The 18,022-nt window shown below is 43.2% G+C and overlaps 2 protein-coding genes across 5 annotated transcripts in view; both read right to left on the reverse strand.

Annotated features, from left to right (window-relative positions):
- LOC138794649 (elongin-A-like) overlaps positions 1–18,022 on the reverse strand; it is a 110,689-nt gene that overhangs the window by 28,367 nt on the left and 64,300 nt on the right. The window lies entirely within an intron of this gene.
- Positions 759–17,567, reverse strand: LOC138794576 (uncharacterized). Its single transcript, XM_069973338.1, has 7 exons — positions 17,376–17,567; positions 16,494–17,256; positions 15,210–16,437; positions 13,677–14,100; positions 2,918–3,662; positions 2,241–2,367; positions 759–822 (listed from the first exon to the last, which is right to left on the reverse strand). Exons 1-7 carry the CDS (start codon positions 17,535–17,537, stop codon positions 759–761), a joined length of 3,513 nt encoding a protein of 1,170 aa, XP_069829439.1. The 5' UTR covers positions 17,538–17,567.

The raw sequence follows: 18,022 nt of genomic DNA on the forward strand, positions 1-18,022 counted from the left end.
GGGATTATTCCTAAAAGGTGTCCATGCCGGAAAATTCCCTATGGGGGCTTTCAGAATTCCGGACAGCTCCGGATGCACATCTGGAATTCCAGATACATTGTATGGCAGCCTGGGCCAGCGCATGTTATGTTGATGCTGAGGCTTTAACTGTACATGCACCTAATCAGACGCGCATACATTTAAAATGCAATGCTGTGATTGGCCAGGTCGGGAGCCATTGGTATCGGTTCCCGACCCTGTCAATCATTCTTGTGGTCGGAAGCAGCATTATACTTTTGGCCACAAGAGGCCGCTACCTTCCCCCAGTGTTGCAGCACAAGAATGCACTCGTGCGCACACAGAAGAGCAAAGGAAAGGCTAGAGGAGGTATATTTGTAATCTACTTCTATTAAAAAATATCAAGCCTTGAAGTACTTATCAGCTGCTGTATGTCCTGCAGGAAGTGGTGTATTCTTTCCAGTCTGACACACTGCTCTCTGCTCCCACTACTGTCCATGTCAGGAACTGTCCAGAGCAGGAGAGGTTTTCTATGGGGATTTGCTGCTGCTCTGGACAGTTCCTTACATGGACAGAGGTGGCAGCAGAGAGCACTGTGTCATACTGGAGAGAATACACCCACTTCCTGCAGGACATACAGCAGCTAGTACTGGAAGACTGGAGATTTTTTTTACTAGAAATATATTACAAAAACTTACATAACGTAGATGTTATAACAACTGAGTGTGCAGAACAAAACTAAAATGTAATTTTATTTTGATTTAACACGTAACAAAAGGACGGCATACTGCCGTTTCCACAGAACTTGGATCTTTATCGAGGCATCTGCAAAATATTAGAATATTCAGAACTAATGAATACATTATACAGAGAGAATTAATAAGTCAGGAGCAGCTACTGTGCGTATGCTCAACAATCTCAATCCCTATTTGCATAAGCATAAAGATATTAACACAGGATAATAAATTCTTCAGAATCTCCAGATTGTGTTATATTGAGATACGGTTATCAGATAGAAACACTGGCAGGAAAAGCACAAACCCTCAGCGCACGTAAATAAAGAACGATTACTTAGATGGTATGCACACATAAGCAATGTAACTGGGGGTATAAAAAAATTATATAGATACAATCTTCATTACAGGTAAATACATAGATAAGGAGAACAGCTGCTGCCATAAAATCCAGGCTTGTGACCTGCTGGACGTATGACCCCAAGGATAGTGATACTCTGCTGGCAAGGAAACTGCAGTCTAAGACTTGGGAAGATGACCGGGAGCTTTGTCGCAGGTTTTTTATTTTCCACAATTTTTTTGTGTTCAGGTCTAGAATTTTGTACGTGGTCACTACAATGTAGAAACGAGTGCAGTATAAAAGGACTAACATATAGGGTTCCTATTTATGAGTATTAAAGGGGTATTAAACTTAAACATAACTTTTCATATGTTGCTGCTCATGGCGAGACTAACAATTCCTTCCATACTTGTTATTATCTATTTAGTCTCCTTCCCCCAGTTCTCAGCTGCTGCTTTCTGCTGAAAACACAAATCTGTGTGTGAGCCTCTCTCTCTGTCTCCCCCTCCCTTCTGAGACAGGTGATGTATACAAGTCTCTGACTGGATTTATTAGCAACAACTTAGCTTCTTTGTAATGCTGGGAGGGTTATTCTGAGGTCAAGTTGCTGATGAACTCACTGCGATTATCCCTCCCAGCATTACAAAGAAGCTACAATGTTGCAGATAAAGCCAGCCAGGGACTTGTTTACATCAGCCGTCTCAGAAGGGAGGAGGAGGTGAGGAGGGGGAAACAGAGAGAAAGGCTTACACACAGGTTTTTGTGTCTTCAGCAGAAAGCAGCAGCTGAGAACTAAGGGAAGGAGACTGAATAGATAATAAGTATGGAAGGAATTGTAATCCTCACCATAGGCAGCAACATATCAAAAGTTATTTCTTACGTAGAGAAACAGTAGCGGCACTCTCCCATAGGTATAAAACGCTTTATTTCACAGGCAGAAGCAAAGGACAAACAGTGCAATCCAAAAGGAAGAGCTACGAATCGTTTCACGCTACACGCGCATCAACAGGCTCATGTTCCCATACGTCACTGGCGCATCTTAAATACGTCAGCATACGCTGATAATATACAATATAACAGTGCAAAAATACCAATAATAAACACATACATAGTTATAAATGATAAAATCAATGGTAACCAACAAAAAAGGAATCTACAAAAAAGCTGACATTTCGTTCCTATCGTTTAATCCTAGTGCGCCCATGGCTCCCGTCCGGATGATCCATGTCGCCTCTTTTCTGGCTAAGGCTTTTTGCCGATCCCCTCCATCTGGATTGTTACGGATCAGTTCTAGTCCTGAAAATTTAAGCACAGTGGGATCACTATTATGCTTTTCCCTAACATGTGCGATCAGTCTAGCTGCACCTACTCCTGTAGTTACTGATCTCATGTGTTCTCTGAAACGGATTTGTAAACTGCGGATAGTTCTCCCTATGTAAAACATACCACAGGGGCATACTAACGCGTATACTACAAAACCAGACCAACATGTGATGAACTGTCTCACTTCCCAGCTTACGCCCCCCAGGCATATAAATTTAGATTCAGCATTGTAGCTACAATAGGAACAATGACCTCATCTAAAGTTACCCTTAGGTAGATCCCTGTCCAGCCAAGTGCGGTTTTTCTTCTCTTCTGTGTGAATAGGTCTAGATAAATGATCTCCTATTGTACGTGTTCTCCTGTACGCAAACAAGGGCTGCCTGTGTGCCACCTCTCCCAATTCATTGTCTTGCTCAACTAGATGCCAATGTTTTCTAATGGCCGACTGAATTACTCTGTCCATAGAAGTATGTGTAAACGTAAATACAAATCGTTTATCAGTTCTTTTTTTTCTTTTTATTACCCAGAATTCTTTCTCTTCTCTGTCTCCTAGCTCTCTCGAAGGCCTCTAGTATTACTCCAGCTGAGTAACCTCTTTCCCTAAGCCGATCTGTTAGCTCCTGAGACTGTATGAGAAACTTCTCTTCTGTCGAATTGAGCCTTCTAAGACGAAGAAATTGGCTATAGGGGAGGGATTTCTTGACGTGAGGGGGGTGGTAGCTACCAAAGTGAAGTAACGAATTGGTAGCCGTTTCCTTACGGAAACCAGAAGTAACCAACTTACCATCCACAATCTCCACCCTCACGTCAAGAAAGTCCAGTTGCTGGCCCCCAAAAACGGAGGTGAATTTCATGTTCATTTTTGTACCATCGTTTAAATATTCAACAAATTGCTCAAACTGGGCTTTAGTCCCCGACCAAACTATAAAAATATCGTCCATGAAACGTAAAAATGTAACAATGTAACGCATGAAATGATTATTTAGTGTAAAGATGTATTTTTTCTCGAAAACTGCCAAAAACAGATTAGCTAGTGAACACGCCACCGGGGTCCCCATGGCCACTCCTGACACCTGTTGGAACCACCGATCCCCAAACTTAAATGCATTATGTGACAATACAAAGGCCAAGGCTTCTCCTACAAACTGTACAAAGGACTCTGGTTTGTCCGTACTGGACAACACCTCCTGGATCGCCTGTACCCCCGCATCTTGAGGGATGCGGGTGTACAGGCTCTCCACATCCACGGAGGCCAGGGCAAATCCCTCCTGCCAGACAATATCCTGGATAGCCTCTAAAAATTCACCCGTATCTTTCAAGTATGTGGGAATCGTGCACAACAGGGGACGCAGCAGCCAATCCAGGTACTTAGAAAGGCACTCAGTCACTGAGCCGATCCCCGCCACAATAGGGCGGCCGGGGGGACGGCCCAGTGACTTATGCACCTTAGGAAGAAAGTACCAGGACGGCTTATGTTTGAGTGGAATACCCCTTCAATGCTTAAATACAGATGAGCTGGCTGGCTATCAATCATTCTCAGAGGTGGTAGGGGCAGTATGAGGACGAAACCATAGAGTGGGGTGGGCACAAACACTGTCACAGAACCGCATCTGTGAAACTGTTGGGAATTAAAGATTTTTTCTTTTTTTTTTTTGCGGACATGCCAGATCAGATAATAACGATACCTTTACAATTATTGGACACAGCCAGCACTTTGCTAGGCATATTTGTACATATCCAACTTTATTATCCCAAACTCAATAAATGTAAGTATCTAATCCTGACTCTCTCAGTGCTGAAGTTTACTATAGATATATTCTTGTTAGAAGTACAGTAACAATTCTACAACAAATAAGAGCACCATGGGATTATGGGAGTTTAAAGAATCATCTTAGCAGTTTGGTTTCTTCCACAACACAATTTACCAGGTCAGGACTGAAAGATCACTGAAGACCATTGTAAAATGTTGGCAACTGTGTTTGTGTAAATATATATATATATATATATATATATATATATATATATATATATATATATATATATTCCCAGTGACTGCTATTCAGTGTGAAATGGCAGAACTGCAAAAGAACAAGTGTCCGACAATCTCTATGCTTGTCGCTCAGGGATCAGTGCATTTATTTTTAGCCGTCCATTATACATTGTTAAACTGTGTGCACAAGCTTAACTACAAGAAAGTGTCGGTGCAGACGGCCATCGAGAGCTTACGTTATGATTTACGCATTAGTCAGAGCTAGCCCCTAAAGTGTAATGGGAAAAACGGTGCCCAGTGGTTGCTTCCCTTTTTCTTGCTGGCCGTGTAGGATCATTGAGGTTAGGACTCCTGCTAAATGCTCAATAAATATAAATATTTTTTATATAATATATATTATATATATATTATATATACACACACATACATACATACATACATACATACACACACACAGAGAACACACACACACAGTATATATGAAAGCAAAAAAAAAAAAAAAAAAAAAACACAATTTCCTTAGATCTGGCACTGGAGTAAATATACGGACTATACATTGAAAGATGGTCCAATATTGTAGCAGGCATCCAGCAAAAATCAGTTCTGATTTGTGGTCATACTTGCCAATGGGGAGAGACTACATTCCAGTGAATAATGAATAAGAATGATGCATAACAGAGCGATCATGGGGGGGCGGGGGTTGCCATTTTGCTGAGTTCCTAAGGGTGGGGCTTAAAGGAGAAGTTCGGCCAAAAGTATTTTTTAATATGTTAATAGATAAGGAAAGTTAGACAAATTCCTACTATCCACTTATTATGGGAAATGCACATATACTTATATTTTCCTCAATTAAGTAGATCAGGCAGACTTCAATTTCTCTAAAAGACTGACGTCACGAATCAAAATAGAGCCTGGTGTAATTCCTATGAAGCATCCAGCAGGCAGCACAGTATATGGAAAAATTACAATGTAATTTCGGTACGGATTGCAGGCATCCATAGCAGCTTGTGAAATCACCAGCTGGCAGGGAAGAGGCTTCCCTGCACCCATCCATCCCACACTGGCTCCCCTAGCCTAAAAAGGACCCCCACACCCGTCTAACCCGCCGGCTGGCCTCCCCAAGCCCCCCTGCATCTGTCTATCCCATCGGCCGCCCTTCCCTAGCCTCCCCACACCCGTCCATCCCACCAGCCACCCTACCCACTCTCTTTCCCGCTGCAGTCAATGACTGTGTGGCACGGTTCATTTTGGCAGGAGTTGTCCTTTAAATGCTCCAGTTTTGGTCTTTTTTTATTGTTGACAAGTATACAAAAGACTTCATGTACTGCATTAGTAGGTGACCATGTAGACAATGTGCTGTTGTGGAAGGCATATTGGAGCAAATAGGGCCACCTCTAGCACCGGCAGGGAGGGTATGGCTACAAGGGGAACTTTATACAGGGCTACTGGGTTAACTACCCACATGGGCGAGACAACTGGGACTGAAATTCAGCCCTAGCATTGGAAAGTATGCAAGCCCACCTGCTATAGGGTGAGCAAGTGTTCACAGTTAGGGCCCTATTACACCGGACGATTATCGTGTGAAAAATCGTTAAATCATTCAAAGTTAAACGATAATTTTTCTGTGTAATGGTGCGTTTACACATAACGATAATTGGCCCGATCGTACGATTAACAATGTCGGAGTAACGATTTTTTTTTCATAACGAGCAGCGTTTAGACGGTACGATATATCGTACAGAAAATTTGTTTTGCGATCGTTTTGCGAATGCTTAAGCCTCTCACACATTGGTTAAATCGGCGAACGACTGTTCACACGGAACGATTTGCAAATTTTTTGCGAACGACGAACAACGATTTGATAACATGTTGAACTGAAAGATCAAAATGAGCGATGTATCGTTCGACGTTTGATCGTTCGCTGCGTTTACACGTACGATTATCGTTCGAATTAGATCGTTATCGCGCAAATTCGTACGATAATCGTTACGTGTAAACGCACCATAATTGCAGACAACGATCGAAAAATCATTAATCGTTCGCTTTAATTCCACATTCGATCGCTCAAGTTCCGCATTTTTTCACTAATCGTTCAGTGTAATTGCACATTGTTCATTGTTTTTCTGGGATCAGAAGAAATAAACAATCATAGTAACGATTGCAATAACGATCGTAGTAACGATCATAACTAACGATTATCGTTCTGTGTGATGTGGTGAACGATTTCAGGTTAACGATAAACAATCTCGTTTGCGATCGTTTATCGTTAGTCGATAATCGTTAAAAATTGCTTAGTGTAATAGGACCCTTACAGGGAAGCACCTGTGTGAAGCGCTGTTGCTCTCACCAAAGTCAATAGGAGTTTGGTTTTCAGACCCCTCGGATTTTGATGGAGAAAATATCAAATTTTCACACATTTTCCTTGTAAACGTCCACGTTTTTTGTTCTCATCCAAAATGGGGCAATATCAGCCTCCTAATACAGCAACCTGGGAGTCTGATGCATCCTTGCATGCTCTCCTACTGCGCCAGTTCCAGTTCTTTGATGTCTTAGTCACTTTTTGAGGTTTTTAGATGCACCAGACACCCTCCCCTCTGCCAAATATGAGACCCCTGAAAAAAAAAAATCTTCATTGCCCATGAACTGGGTTCATTACGCGGATCGAGCATTTGAAAATCTAAAAACACCGCCAGTTTCCCATGGCAGACTATCACAGCACACTTCAAATTTCCCACTTAAAAAAATTGAAATCCAAGCTCTGATTACTTACTATGGGCAACAGCGTTTTTCTTTTAGATAGTTTCAAAAAATTGCCCAAATGGGAACAGTGTTTAAAGGAAGCAGAAAAGGACCTATTATTTAAATTAAGTTTTTCTTTTATTTAACGTTTTTTTTTTTTTTATTGTGGTGATTTTTTGTTTCAATTTTACTGTCTACACTACATTATAAAATAATCAGGATATCTTCCATTTTTCATTCTCACCCCTGGGGCTAAAACTAAGCTGAGACTTCCTGTTGCGTCTGTGGTGATAAGAGGAAGCTGCAGTGAATTGATCTGTACATCATTGCAGCGTCATGTGACACCAGTAGATAAAGGAGACAGTGGCAGCTCCTTGTGTAATGACGTCTTCACAGGTCACAGAGCGCGCTCAGTTATGTTTCACATTCATCTCAAGGGACCAGTTCCTATCTATTGTGGTCTATGTTTTTGAGGCTTGCGTATAGCAAGTTACTAAGTGCTGCTAAAAACAGCTCAGGCAAAATGATAGCACCACATAACACTGTACATAAAAGAGTTTAAAAAAAAAAAATTAAAACGGCTCTCTTCACTAACTGACTGGAGTTTGTTAGAAGACCAGCCATGCTCAGACCTTTCTCTTTTTACATCAATAGACCGGTGCCGGAACGGGGATGCTGGGGCCACAGTCCTTTTTTTGAACCGTGGCCTGGTTCCTGTTTTTCCCATGCAAGTCTATGAATCTGTACGGATACTTCTGTCGGGGCATCTAATGCCAACTGCAAGGCCAAACTTGACGCAGAATAAAGGGACACGTTCTTTTTTTTATCTAGATAGGCGCATTTTGATGCTTTCAGTCCATATTTGTGTTAGTTATCCGTTACGGTTAGCATAGGACAGGCCCATTTTATACTATCAGGCTTGGGGCTCTGCTTTTATAATGGTGGTGGGGGGGGGGTATGGTAGCAAGCTATTTTCTTGAAAATTTTATTTTTGTATAGAAATGGTCTGAAGTTACAGGCCCAAAGCCTCCATACTCCCAAATCAATAGCTGCTAAGGCTAGGTTCACACTGCGTTTTCAGCATCCGTTTAACGGATCCGTTTTTTTAACGTCCAGAAAAATAGGGTCAGCAACGTTTTTTGGTCCGTTTTGGTCCGTCAAAAAAAACGGATCCGTTTTTTTTTATAATGGAAGTCAATGGAAAAACGGATGCACACAAATGAATCCGTTTTTTGCAATCCGTTTTTCATGCGTTTTTTGCAAAAAACGGATGCGTTAAACGGATGCTGAAAACGCAGTGTGAACCTAGCCTAACCGGGGACATACTGTACATTTTTAAAGTTTCCCTATTTTGTCTAGAAGCCGTATTGTAACTGCTTTAAAGGGAACCAATCACCCAGAAAATCAATGTAAAGACAAGGATATGTGCTGATAGATCACCCAGCACACTTCCCAAATATGCCCCTGTAACCTCTGTGCCCCCCTCAATTAGACAGTAATCTTACTTTGTTCAGGTCACGCGCTGTATGTAAATTTTTGCTAAGTAGTCCTGGTGGGCGTATGTAGTCCTGGTGGGCGTATGTAGTCACGGTCCGGGGGCGTATGTAGTCACGGTCTGGGGCTGTAATCACGCCCAGAGGGGCGTGATTCGGAGGCTTGCGGTCCAGTGACGTCATCCGGCTGCTTGCGTTCCGCGTCGCGGCCGCGCCGACGTGTTCGGGAACCCGCGCATGCGCAGTACGGCGGGAGGCGACGCTGACGTACTGCGCTTGCGCGGGTTCCCGAACACGTCGGCGCGGCCGCGACGCGGAACGCAAGCCGCCGGATGACGTCACTGGACCGCAAGCCTCCGAATCACGCCCCTCTGGGCGTGATTACAGCCCCAGACCGTGACTACATACGCCCCCGGACCGTGACTAGATACGCCCCCGGACCGTGACTACATACACCCACCAGGACTACATACGCCCACCAGGACTACTTAGCAAAAATTTACATACAGCGCGTGACCTGAACAAAGTAAGATTACTGTCTAATTGAGGGGGGCACAGAGGTTACAGGGGCATATTTGGGAAGTGTGCTGGGTGATCTATCAGCACATATCCTTGTCTTTACATTGATTTTCTGGGTGATTGGTTCCCTTTAAATTTTTTCAACAAAAGGTGATCTGCGGACAGATCCACTTTAATTTTGGTCAGCCTCTCTCTTTGAAGGGGTACTCCGGCGCGGATTAAAAAAAACCCAAAATCAATCATAAACATAGTTTTTACATTTACCATCCCTCCAGAGTCTGTCTCCATTTGAATTTCTGTCTGTTTGCAGGTCCCTGAAGCTCCAGTTGGTGGCTTCATTTTTTATTTACTTGCTGGTTTGGGCTTTCCCATGATGCACTTTGTCTCCAGTGATGTCTGACTGTTAGATGGCTTAAATCTTGTTCAGCCAATCAGAGCTGAGCAACCTGTGTCATCTGACAAAGGGAGGCTGGCCTAAAAGGGCCTAGACCCACCTCCTTCTTGATGAAGTCATTGTCACAAAATGGCTGCCTGGGGTCAGCAGTCATTAGGTAAGAATGAGTTTACTTCACTTCCTGGTGGGGGAATGAGGGGGTGGAAAGATAGGGAAGGGGGCCAGATAGGTGATTGAAGCATATTACAGTTCTATAACTTTGTAATGTGTTTCAATTACAGGGAAAAAGCTTTTTGCTGGAGTACCCCTTTAAGGTGTTTTCTCACAATCTCATTGTGTGGATTGAAGTTGTGATACAGCAATGTGAATTGCCTGACATGGACAGAGGTGGAAGCAGAGAGCACGGTGCGAGACTGGAAAGAAAACACCACTTCTTACAGGTCATACAGCAGCTGATAAGTACTGGAAGACTTGAGATTTTTCAATAGAAGTAAATTACAAAATCTATATAAACTTTCTGAAACCAGTTGATTTTGAAAGAAAAAGAAGATTTACACCGGAGTACCCCTTTGGTTCTCCAATATTGCTCCCCACAGAAGTGACAATGCTGGAATCAGTTTCTGACACTACTCTCATAGACGGCAGCCTAAATCGTCCGACACATTAAAGGGGTTGTCCAGCGAAAATCGTTTTCTTTCAAATCAACTGATCATCAGAAAGTTATATAGATTTATAATTTACTTTTAATAAAAAAATCTCAAGTCTTCTGACACTTATCAGCTGCTGCATGTCCTGCAGGAAATGTTTTATTTTCAGTCTGACACAGTGCTCTCTGCTGACATCTCTGGCCAAGACAGGAACTGCCCAGAGCAGGAGAGGTTTTTTATGGGGATTTATAGAAAACAGAGACAGAGTTCCTGTCTCGGCCAGAGATGTCAGCAGAGAGCACTGTGTCAGACTGAAAATAAAACACCATTTCCTGTAGCACATACAGCAGCTAATAAGTATGGGAAGACTAGAGATTTTTTTTTTTAATAGAAGTAAATTACAAATCTATATAACTTTCTGACACCAGTTGATTTGAAAGGAAAAAAAATTTAGTTGGACAACCCCTTTAATAACTGATCGTTCATAAATGATCACAAAAGTGACGTTATTATAAAACGTAGGAAAACTGTAATGTCCGATAGGTAAAACTTGGAGAGCCATGTATGGGAAGGGCCTGTGGTTCTCTAGGAAGCTTGGAATGGCTGAGCACGCAGTGAGCTCAGGGGCTATGTATGGGAATGCCTGAGGATATAGACATCTCAGCTTACTGGGAGCTATAAATGGGCAATGCAAATGCCAGCAGCTAGATGGGTAAAAACAGGCTGACCTCACAAACCTGAATATCAGGCGAGCAAATTAGAGAGAACAGTTGTCATCTTCCCTTTTACCGTGGGCTTTTCTTCTTAGTTATTCAAAGTCTCGGATGATGGTGACGCTTTGTGTGGGAGAAAGTGCAGCCTGGGGGGATAGCGGCCAGTGTAGTCACTATCATACAGGTGCTTCACTTATCAACCTGACAGCAGAGGGATCTCCAGTAAGGTGTGACCCCTTCTCATCGGAGGCTTTACAGGTTCTGTAACTGTGGGAGCCGATGGCAAAACCATCAAGTCAAATTTCACTTTCAAAGTTCAAGAGTTGTAGAGGCCGGGCTGAGCATGTATACCTCCTCTCTGCCTCTCTGAGTGCGGTTTCCAGCACGGAGCTTTGTACATCAATCATGCAGAGCAGGGAGAGGGGCATGCATGCTGCAGCTCAGCCCAGCCTCTACAACTCAAAAAAAAATATATATATATATTTCTCCATTCTCCACTAGTGACAACATAAACACAAGATGGTGCCAGCAGAAGATCCTGGGGTCAACAGGACTTCAGTGACTTTATTACACTTTGAAGAAGGGGGCAGAATGGTGATTGAAGCACAAAGTTATATAAAACTTTGTAATGTGTTTCACTCCCTGCATTTGCATTGGAGTTGCCCTTTAAGCCCTTAAGGTACACAATGTTTTACAGGCAGGACACGTAATGATACATTAAAAAAAAAAAAATGACATGCAATTTACTTGTATTAAAAAAATCTTCAGTCTTCCAGTACTTATCAGCAGCTGTGCGTACTGCAGGAAGTGGTAAATTCTCTCCAGTCTGACACAGCGCTCTCTGCTGCCTCCTCGTTCCATGTCAGGAACTGTCCAGAGCAGCAGCAAATCCCCATAAAAACCTCTCCTGCTCTCCAGAGTGGAAAGAATACACCACTACCTGCAGGACATGCAGCTGCTGATAAGTACTGGAAGACTGGAGATTTTTTTTATAGAAGTAAATTACAAATCTCTAGCACCAGTTGATTTAAAAGAAAAGCATTTTTGGTGAACTACCCCTTTAAAAGGTATCTTCACATGTAGCTGAGGATGTCATTCAAAGTAGTAATCCGCCGGTCTCTCCACGTTGATTTATTTGTGAATTTTATGAAAAAGAATAAAATGGATGTTAAAACTCCACATTTACACAACAGGATTTTCTTGTATTATAACCTCAGTGTTAATACACTACATGTGAACATACAACTCCAGCTCTAGAAAAAATATATAAATACACAGGGGTCTCATACTTACCTTCCTCGGTCCAACTTGGCTTGAATTTTCCACCGTTCACGGAGCTTTGGTCGGCCCCTTCGGTAGCTTCTGGTTCTTCAGCTTTCTCAGCCAATCAAGTGATCCAACGGGGTGTAGTAGAGGGGGGCTGGCCTAACTAAGGGACATTAGTTAGGCCATCCTCCACTAGTGACAACATCAACACAAGATGGCGCCAGCAGAAGATCCTGGGGTCGACAGGACTTCTGTATAAGTGACTTTATTACACTTTAAAGAAGGGGGCAGAATGGTGATTGAAGCACAAAGTTATATAAACCTTTGTATTGTGTTTCACTCCCTGCATTTGCATTGGAGTTGCCCTTTAAGCCCTTAAGGTACACAATGTTTTACAGGCAGGACACGTAATGATACATTAAAAAAAAAAAAAAAAAGTGATTTATGCGGTGATTGCAGCCTGTAAAATTATACTCAGCTAGGCATGTAATATGCAGGAGCAAGTTTCCATCCCGGCAGCAAGTTATACAAATAGATAGAGCATAAACAGGCACAACTAAAACCATCACACATCTGAGCCGGCCGTTACAGACACATGGACACGTACAAGATTCTAAGGCTCGGTACAAGTATACGACTCTGGAGGATACGGCTACATATATCTTCAGCACATGGGGGGGGGGGGGGGGAAACAACATAGGGAACTTTGTAATTGTCTGAATTAAAAAAAAAAAAAAAAATCACTGGAGTTGTCCTTTAAGTTGTTCACACAATACACGAACAGCCGCCATCGTTGCACTGAAAATTGCTTTGAAATCAGCGCACAACGGCCGTAAATAATTGACATTAATCGATGGAGCGGGAGGGGTAGCGATCAGAGTGGCGGGGGTGGCGATCGGGGCAGCGGGGGTGGCGATCGGAGTGGCGGCGCTGGGGGTGGTGCGAGGGGCTGCGGGCGCGCGATCGCAAAACGATTTTTCCGTCCGATATATCGTACCGTCTAAACGCTGATCGTTATGAAAAAAAATATAAATTACTAACCGGTAATTTCTTTTCTTTGAGCCCATGACGGCACCCCTGGAGAGGTCCACCCCCTGCTCCCATAGGACAGGAAACAGGATACAGGAAATCCCTGGATCTTTTAAAAGAGTAAACTCCCCTCCTCTCGTCAGTCTTTAGCAAGGACCTAGGAGCGAAGCTCACAAGACACACAAACACCAAAAAATATATATATATATCTACGTTTTTTTTTTTTTTTTTTTTTTTGTGTGTGTTTTTTGTAAAAGTTTTTTTTTTTTTTTTTTTTAGTATATACAGCTATATACACATATATATATACATACATACATATACATACACCCACTCATACAAGGGCGGGATTTAGGCGGGGTGCCGTCATGGGCTCAAAGAAAAGAAATTACCGGTTAGTAATTTATATTTTCTCTCTTCGCCCGATGACGGCACCCCTGGAGAATAGAATAGGGATATACCCGCCTAGGGGGGGACTACAGCATGTAATACCCTACGACCAAAGGTCAAATCTTCAGTAGAAGATAGTTGTAACCTGTAGTGTCTGTAGAATGTATGTGGGGTGCTCCATGTAGCTGCTCTGCATATCTGGTCAATGGAAACTGATGCCCTTTCTGCCCATGAGGTTGCTACTGCTCTAGTTGAATGAGCACCGAATCCGACTGGTGTATCAATGTTCTTGGCTTTATAACATTCTTCAATTGCCTGCTTGACCCATCTGGCTATTGTCTGTGTAGAGGCAGTCTTACCCTTAGTTTTTCCTTGAAAAGATATCAGTAAGTTATTACTCAAGCGCCATTCCTTCGTGACCTGTAGATAGTGTAGGATCGCTCTTCTAACATCAAGAGAATGGAAAGATGCTTCACGCTCATTAGTTGGTGTGTTGCAAAATGAAGGTAACACTACCTCTTGTGACCTGTGGAAGTCAGTAACAACTTTCGGTAGAAAGGCAGGGTCAGGAGAAAGAACAATTCTATCGTCTCTAATGGTCATGTAAGGGGCCTGTATAGAAAAAGCCCTAATCTCACTAACCCTCCGTGCTGACGTAATAGCTAATAGGAAGGCCAACTTGTATGATAGGAACTTAATATGACATTCAGTTATGGGTTCAAAGGGGTTAGTGGTAAGACCATTTAGAACTAGATTAAGGTCCCAGGGAGGAATCCTTGATTTAATAGTGGGACATAGTCTACTGGCTGCTTTAACAAATCTTTTGATCCATGGATGATCTGCCAGTTTACAGTCATAGAGGGCACTGAGGGCAGAGATCTGGACCTTAATGGTGCTGGGTCTAAGGTTCTTATTTAGACCCTCCTGAAGGAATTGTAGAATTAAAGGAACGTCCGGAGCAGCCAGTACATTAATCGGTTTATTTATAAATCTGCAAAATGCTTTCCAAGTACGCAGGTAAATGATAGAAGTAACCCTCTTTCTGCTGGCAAGTAGAGTGGTGATGACTTCTGATGAAAGGCCTCTATCTATCAACAATTGCCTTTCAAGTGCCATGCAGTCATGTGGAGATTCTGAACTAGTGGATGAAAGACTGGGCCCTGGCTGAGGAGATCTGGCCTGTCCGGTAGAATCCAGGGGTCCGTCAGAGACATCTTCCTGAGCCAAGAAAACCAGACCCTTCTTGGCCAAAAGGGAGCTATTAGTATAACGTGTGCCTTGTCCTGTCTGATCTTTCTGATAACTCTTGGAATCAGTCTGATAGGAGGGAAGGCATAAAGTAGGCCCTTGTTCCAGGGTTGCGCTAGAGCATCCAGGGCCATGGGTCTGTCGGCAGGGCAGAGGGAGAAGAACCTGTGGGTCTTTCTGTTCGTGCGTGAGGCAAAGAGGTCTATATCTGGAGTTCCCCACAGACTGCAGATCTGGAGAAAGACTTCCTGCGAGAGTTCCCACTCTCCCTGATTTAGTGAGTGTCTGCTGAGAAAGTCTGCTTTGACATTGTCCACCCCCTTCAAATGGAGAGCCGAAAGGGACAGACAATGTGGTTCTACTAGTCTGAAGAGAAAGTGGGCTAACCTCATGAGCTGTGGCGATCTCGTGCCTCCCTGATGGTTGATATATGCCACTGCTGAACTGTTGTCTGTTAAGATTCTGACATTTCTGTTCTCTATTAATGGAAGAGCCTGGGATAAGGAGAAGAATATTGCTCTCAACTCTCTCACGTTCTGAGGGTCTCTGGCTTCCTCTGGAGTCCACTGGCCCTGGAAGACCTGAGAATCCGAATGAGCTCCCCATCCCCGAGGACTGGCGTCCGTGGTGATGGTTATGACGTCTTCCAGATTCCAAGGGAGCCCTCTGGTGAGATTATCTCTTTCTTTCCACCAAGAAAGAGACCTGAGGGTCTGTGGAGATAGAAGAAAGGAAGAATCAAGAGAATCTGTCGCACCATCCCATTCACCAAGAATTTGAGACTGAAACACCCTGGAGTGATATTGTGCCCAGGGGACCGCAGGAATGCAAGAAGAGAATAGACCCAATAGTGACATAGCCTTTCTGAAGGTAGTCAGAGGAGTGTCTAAAAATTCCTGAGTTCTCTTACAGATGTTGGAAATTTTATTTTCTGGTAAGAATGACTTTCTGGATCTGGAGTCTAAACAGATTCCCAGAAACTGGCAGTGTTGAGAGGGGATCTTGTTAGATTTTTCGGCATTGATCTCCCAACCCAAGTTAGACAGGATGTCCTCCACTATCCTAATCTGGGCCTGAAGGGAGTTAGACGAGTCACCTATCAGTAAGAAATCGTCTAGATATGGGACAATGATAATGTCCTGTTCTCTTATGTGGGCCATTACCTCTGACATTACTTTGGTAAACACTCTAGGTGCCTGTGAGATACCAAACGGTAAAGCCTGGTATTGAAAATGACCAATAGAATCCTGAAGTTTTACTGCCACTCTCAAAAACCTTTGATGGTCTGGGTGAATGGGAATATGGTAGTAAGCATCCTTTAAATCTAGGGTGGCCATGTAACAATCCTGGGTGAGATTTAGGATGGCTGAAGAAACTGATTCCATCTTAAACCTCTCATAGGACAATACCTTGTTGAGAGGTTTAAGATTGATAATGGTTCTGAAAGAACCATTGGGCTTCCTTACCAGAAATAAAGTGGAGTAAAACCCTCTACCATACTCTGCCTCTGGGACTGGAATCAGGACTCTCTTATCCAGTAAGGACTGTACTTCTAGTGAGAGGGCTACATGTTTTTCAGGATCTGATGACAAATCTGTAACCACAAATCTTTCCCCTGGGGAGGACAAGAAGGAAATCTTCAATCCATGTTTTATTATATCTAGAACAAACGTGCTATTGGAAATACCACACCATTGTGAGAAAAAACATGAAAGGCGACCTCCCACAGGGACCTGGCGTCATTGTGTAGGTTTTTTGGAACTGTGTTCTTGAATAGGAACCCTTTAGATTTTTTCGTGGGTCTCCACTCTTTCTTATTAGTATTAGGAGCCCTTTGTGTGTTCCTACCTTTTCCCTTGAAGGGGCGATTAGCCTGCTGAGGAATCAAAGGAAACCCCTTCTTTTTGTCTGAGGCCTTCTCAAGGATATTGTCCAGAGCTGGACCAAAAAGCAGGTTGCCTTCACATGGGACACCACATAGCTTGGATCTAGATGTGACGTCTCCTTTCCACTCCTTAAGCCACAGGGATCTGCGAGCAGAATTCGATACTGCGGCCGAACGAGCGGAAAGTTTAAGTGCGTCAGCTGACGCTTCAGACACAAATGACATAGCTTTCTCAAGGGTATCAAAGGGTTTAAGGAGTTCCTCCGCTGGTGTACCCTTGCTAATCATCTCTTTTAGCTCTGATAACCATACTTCTAAAGCTCTAGAGACTGAAGTAGCGGCCACCAAAGGCTTAAATAGAGCTGTGGATGCCTCCCAGTCCTTTTTTAAATAAACCTCCGCCCGTTTGTCCATAGGGTCTTTTAAGGAGGCACAGTCCTCAAACGGAAGAGCATTCTGCTTGAAAATCTTTGCCACCGGAGGATCTATTTTGGGAGCCACACCCCAAGTACTAGACTCTTCTTGGTCAAACGGGTACTTCCTTTTGAACTGTAAATCAAACAACAAAAAAGGGGGGGATGTCTAATAATCATGAGTTCCTACTATATTCCGGACAGAAATAGGTGTATACCTATATCCCTATATATAAATATGAAAAAGACACTCACGGCAGCAGGGATAAAGAATTTTCTATCCGGGTTAGACCATTCATGTTTGATTAAGGTCTTGATATTCTGATGGATAGGGAACACCAAGCGTTTTTTAGGCGCTAAAGCTCCAAACATTCGGTCCTGTATAGTCTGGGATTCAGGAGTATCCTCTATGCCCATCGTCTCTCTTACTGCTTTAATAAGGATATCTACAGTTGGAGACCGGTCAGTCGCAACCTCTAATCCTTCTACTCCTGACGACCCCAGGTCCTCTGCCTCTGTGCCTAGACTCTGTTCCTCCTCATCTCCTATGGAGGATGGAGGTTCGGATACAGACATACTATGCCCAGCTTCTTCAAGATCAACTGTTGGAATAACCACTGGAGCAGCCATAGGCGGAGGCAGATTCGGAGCTGGTATAGGGATAGTTGGAAGGGTAGGAGAAGGCACCTGAAGTGGAGGCTGCGACTGAGAAGGCATGGCAGCCTAAAAAAACAAAGAAAGAACTTTCTGAGGATGTTCTATATACATATATATATATGATATTACTTCCCCCTTTCTTTCTTACGTACCCTAATTTCCTTCTTAATGATGCTTCTCATGTTACGTACAAATGAAGGTCCCTGATCTTCCAATACTCTATTCATACAGCTACCACAGAGAAG

Source organism: Dendropsophus ebraccatus, chromosome 6, assembly GCF_027789765.1.
Source record: "Dendropsophus ebraccatus isolate aDenEbr1 chromosome 6, aDenEbr1.pat, whole genome shotgun sequence".
In the NCBI taxonomy this organism is placed as follows: Eukaryota; Metazoa; Chordata; class Amphibia; order Anura; family Hylidae; genus Dendropsophus; species Dendropsophus ebraccatus.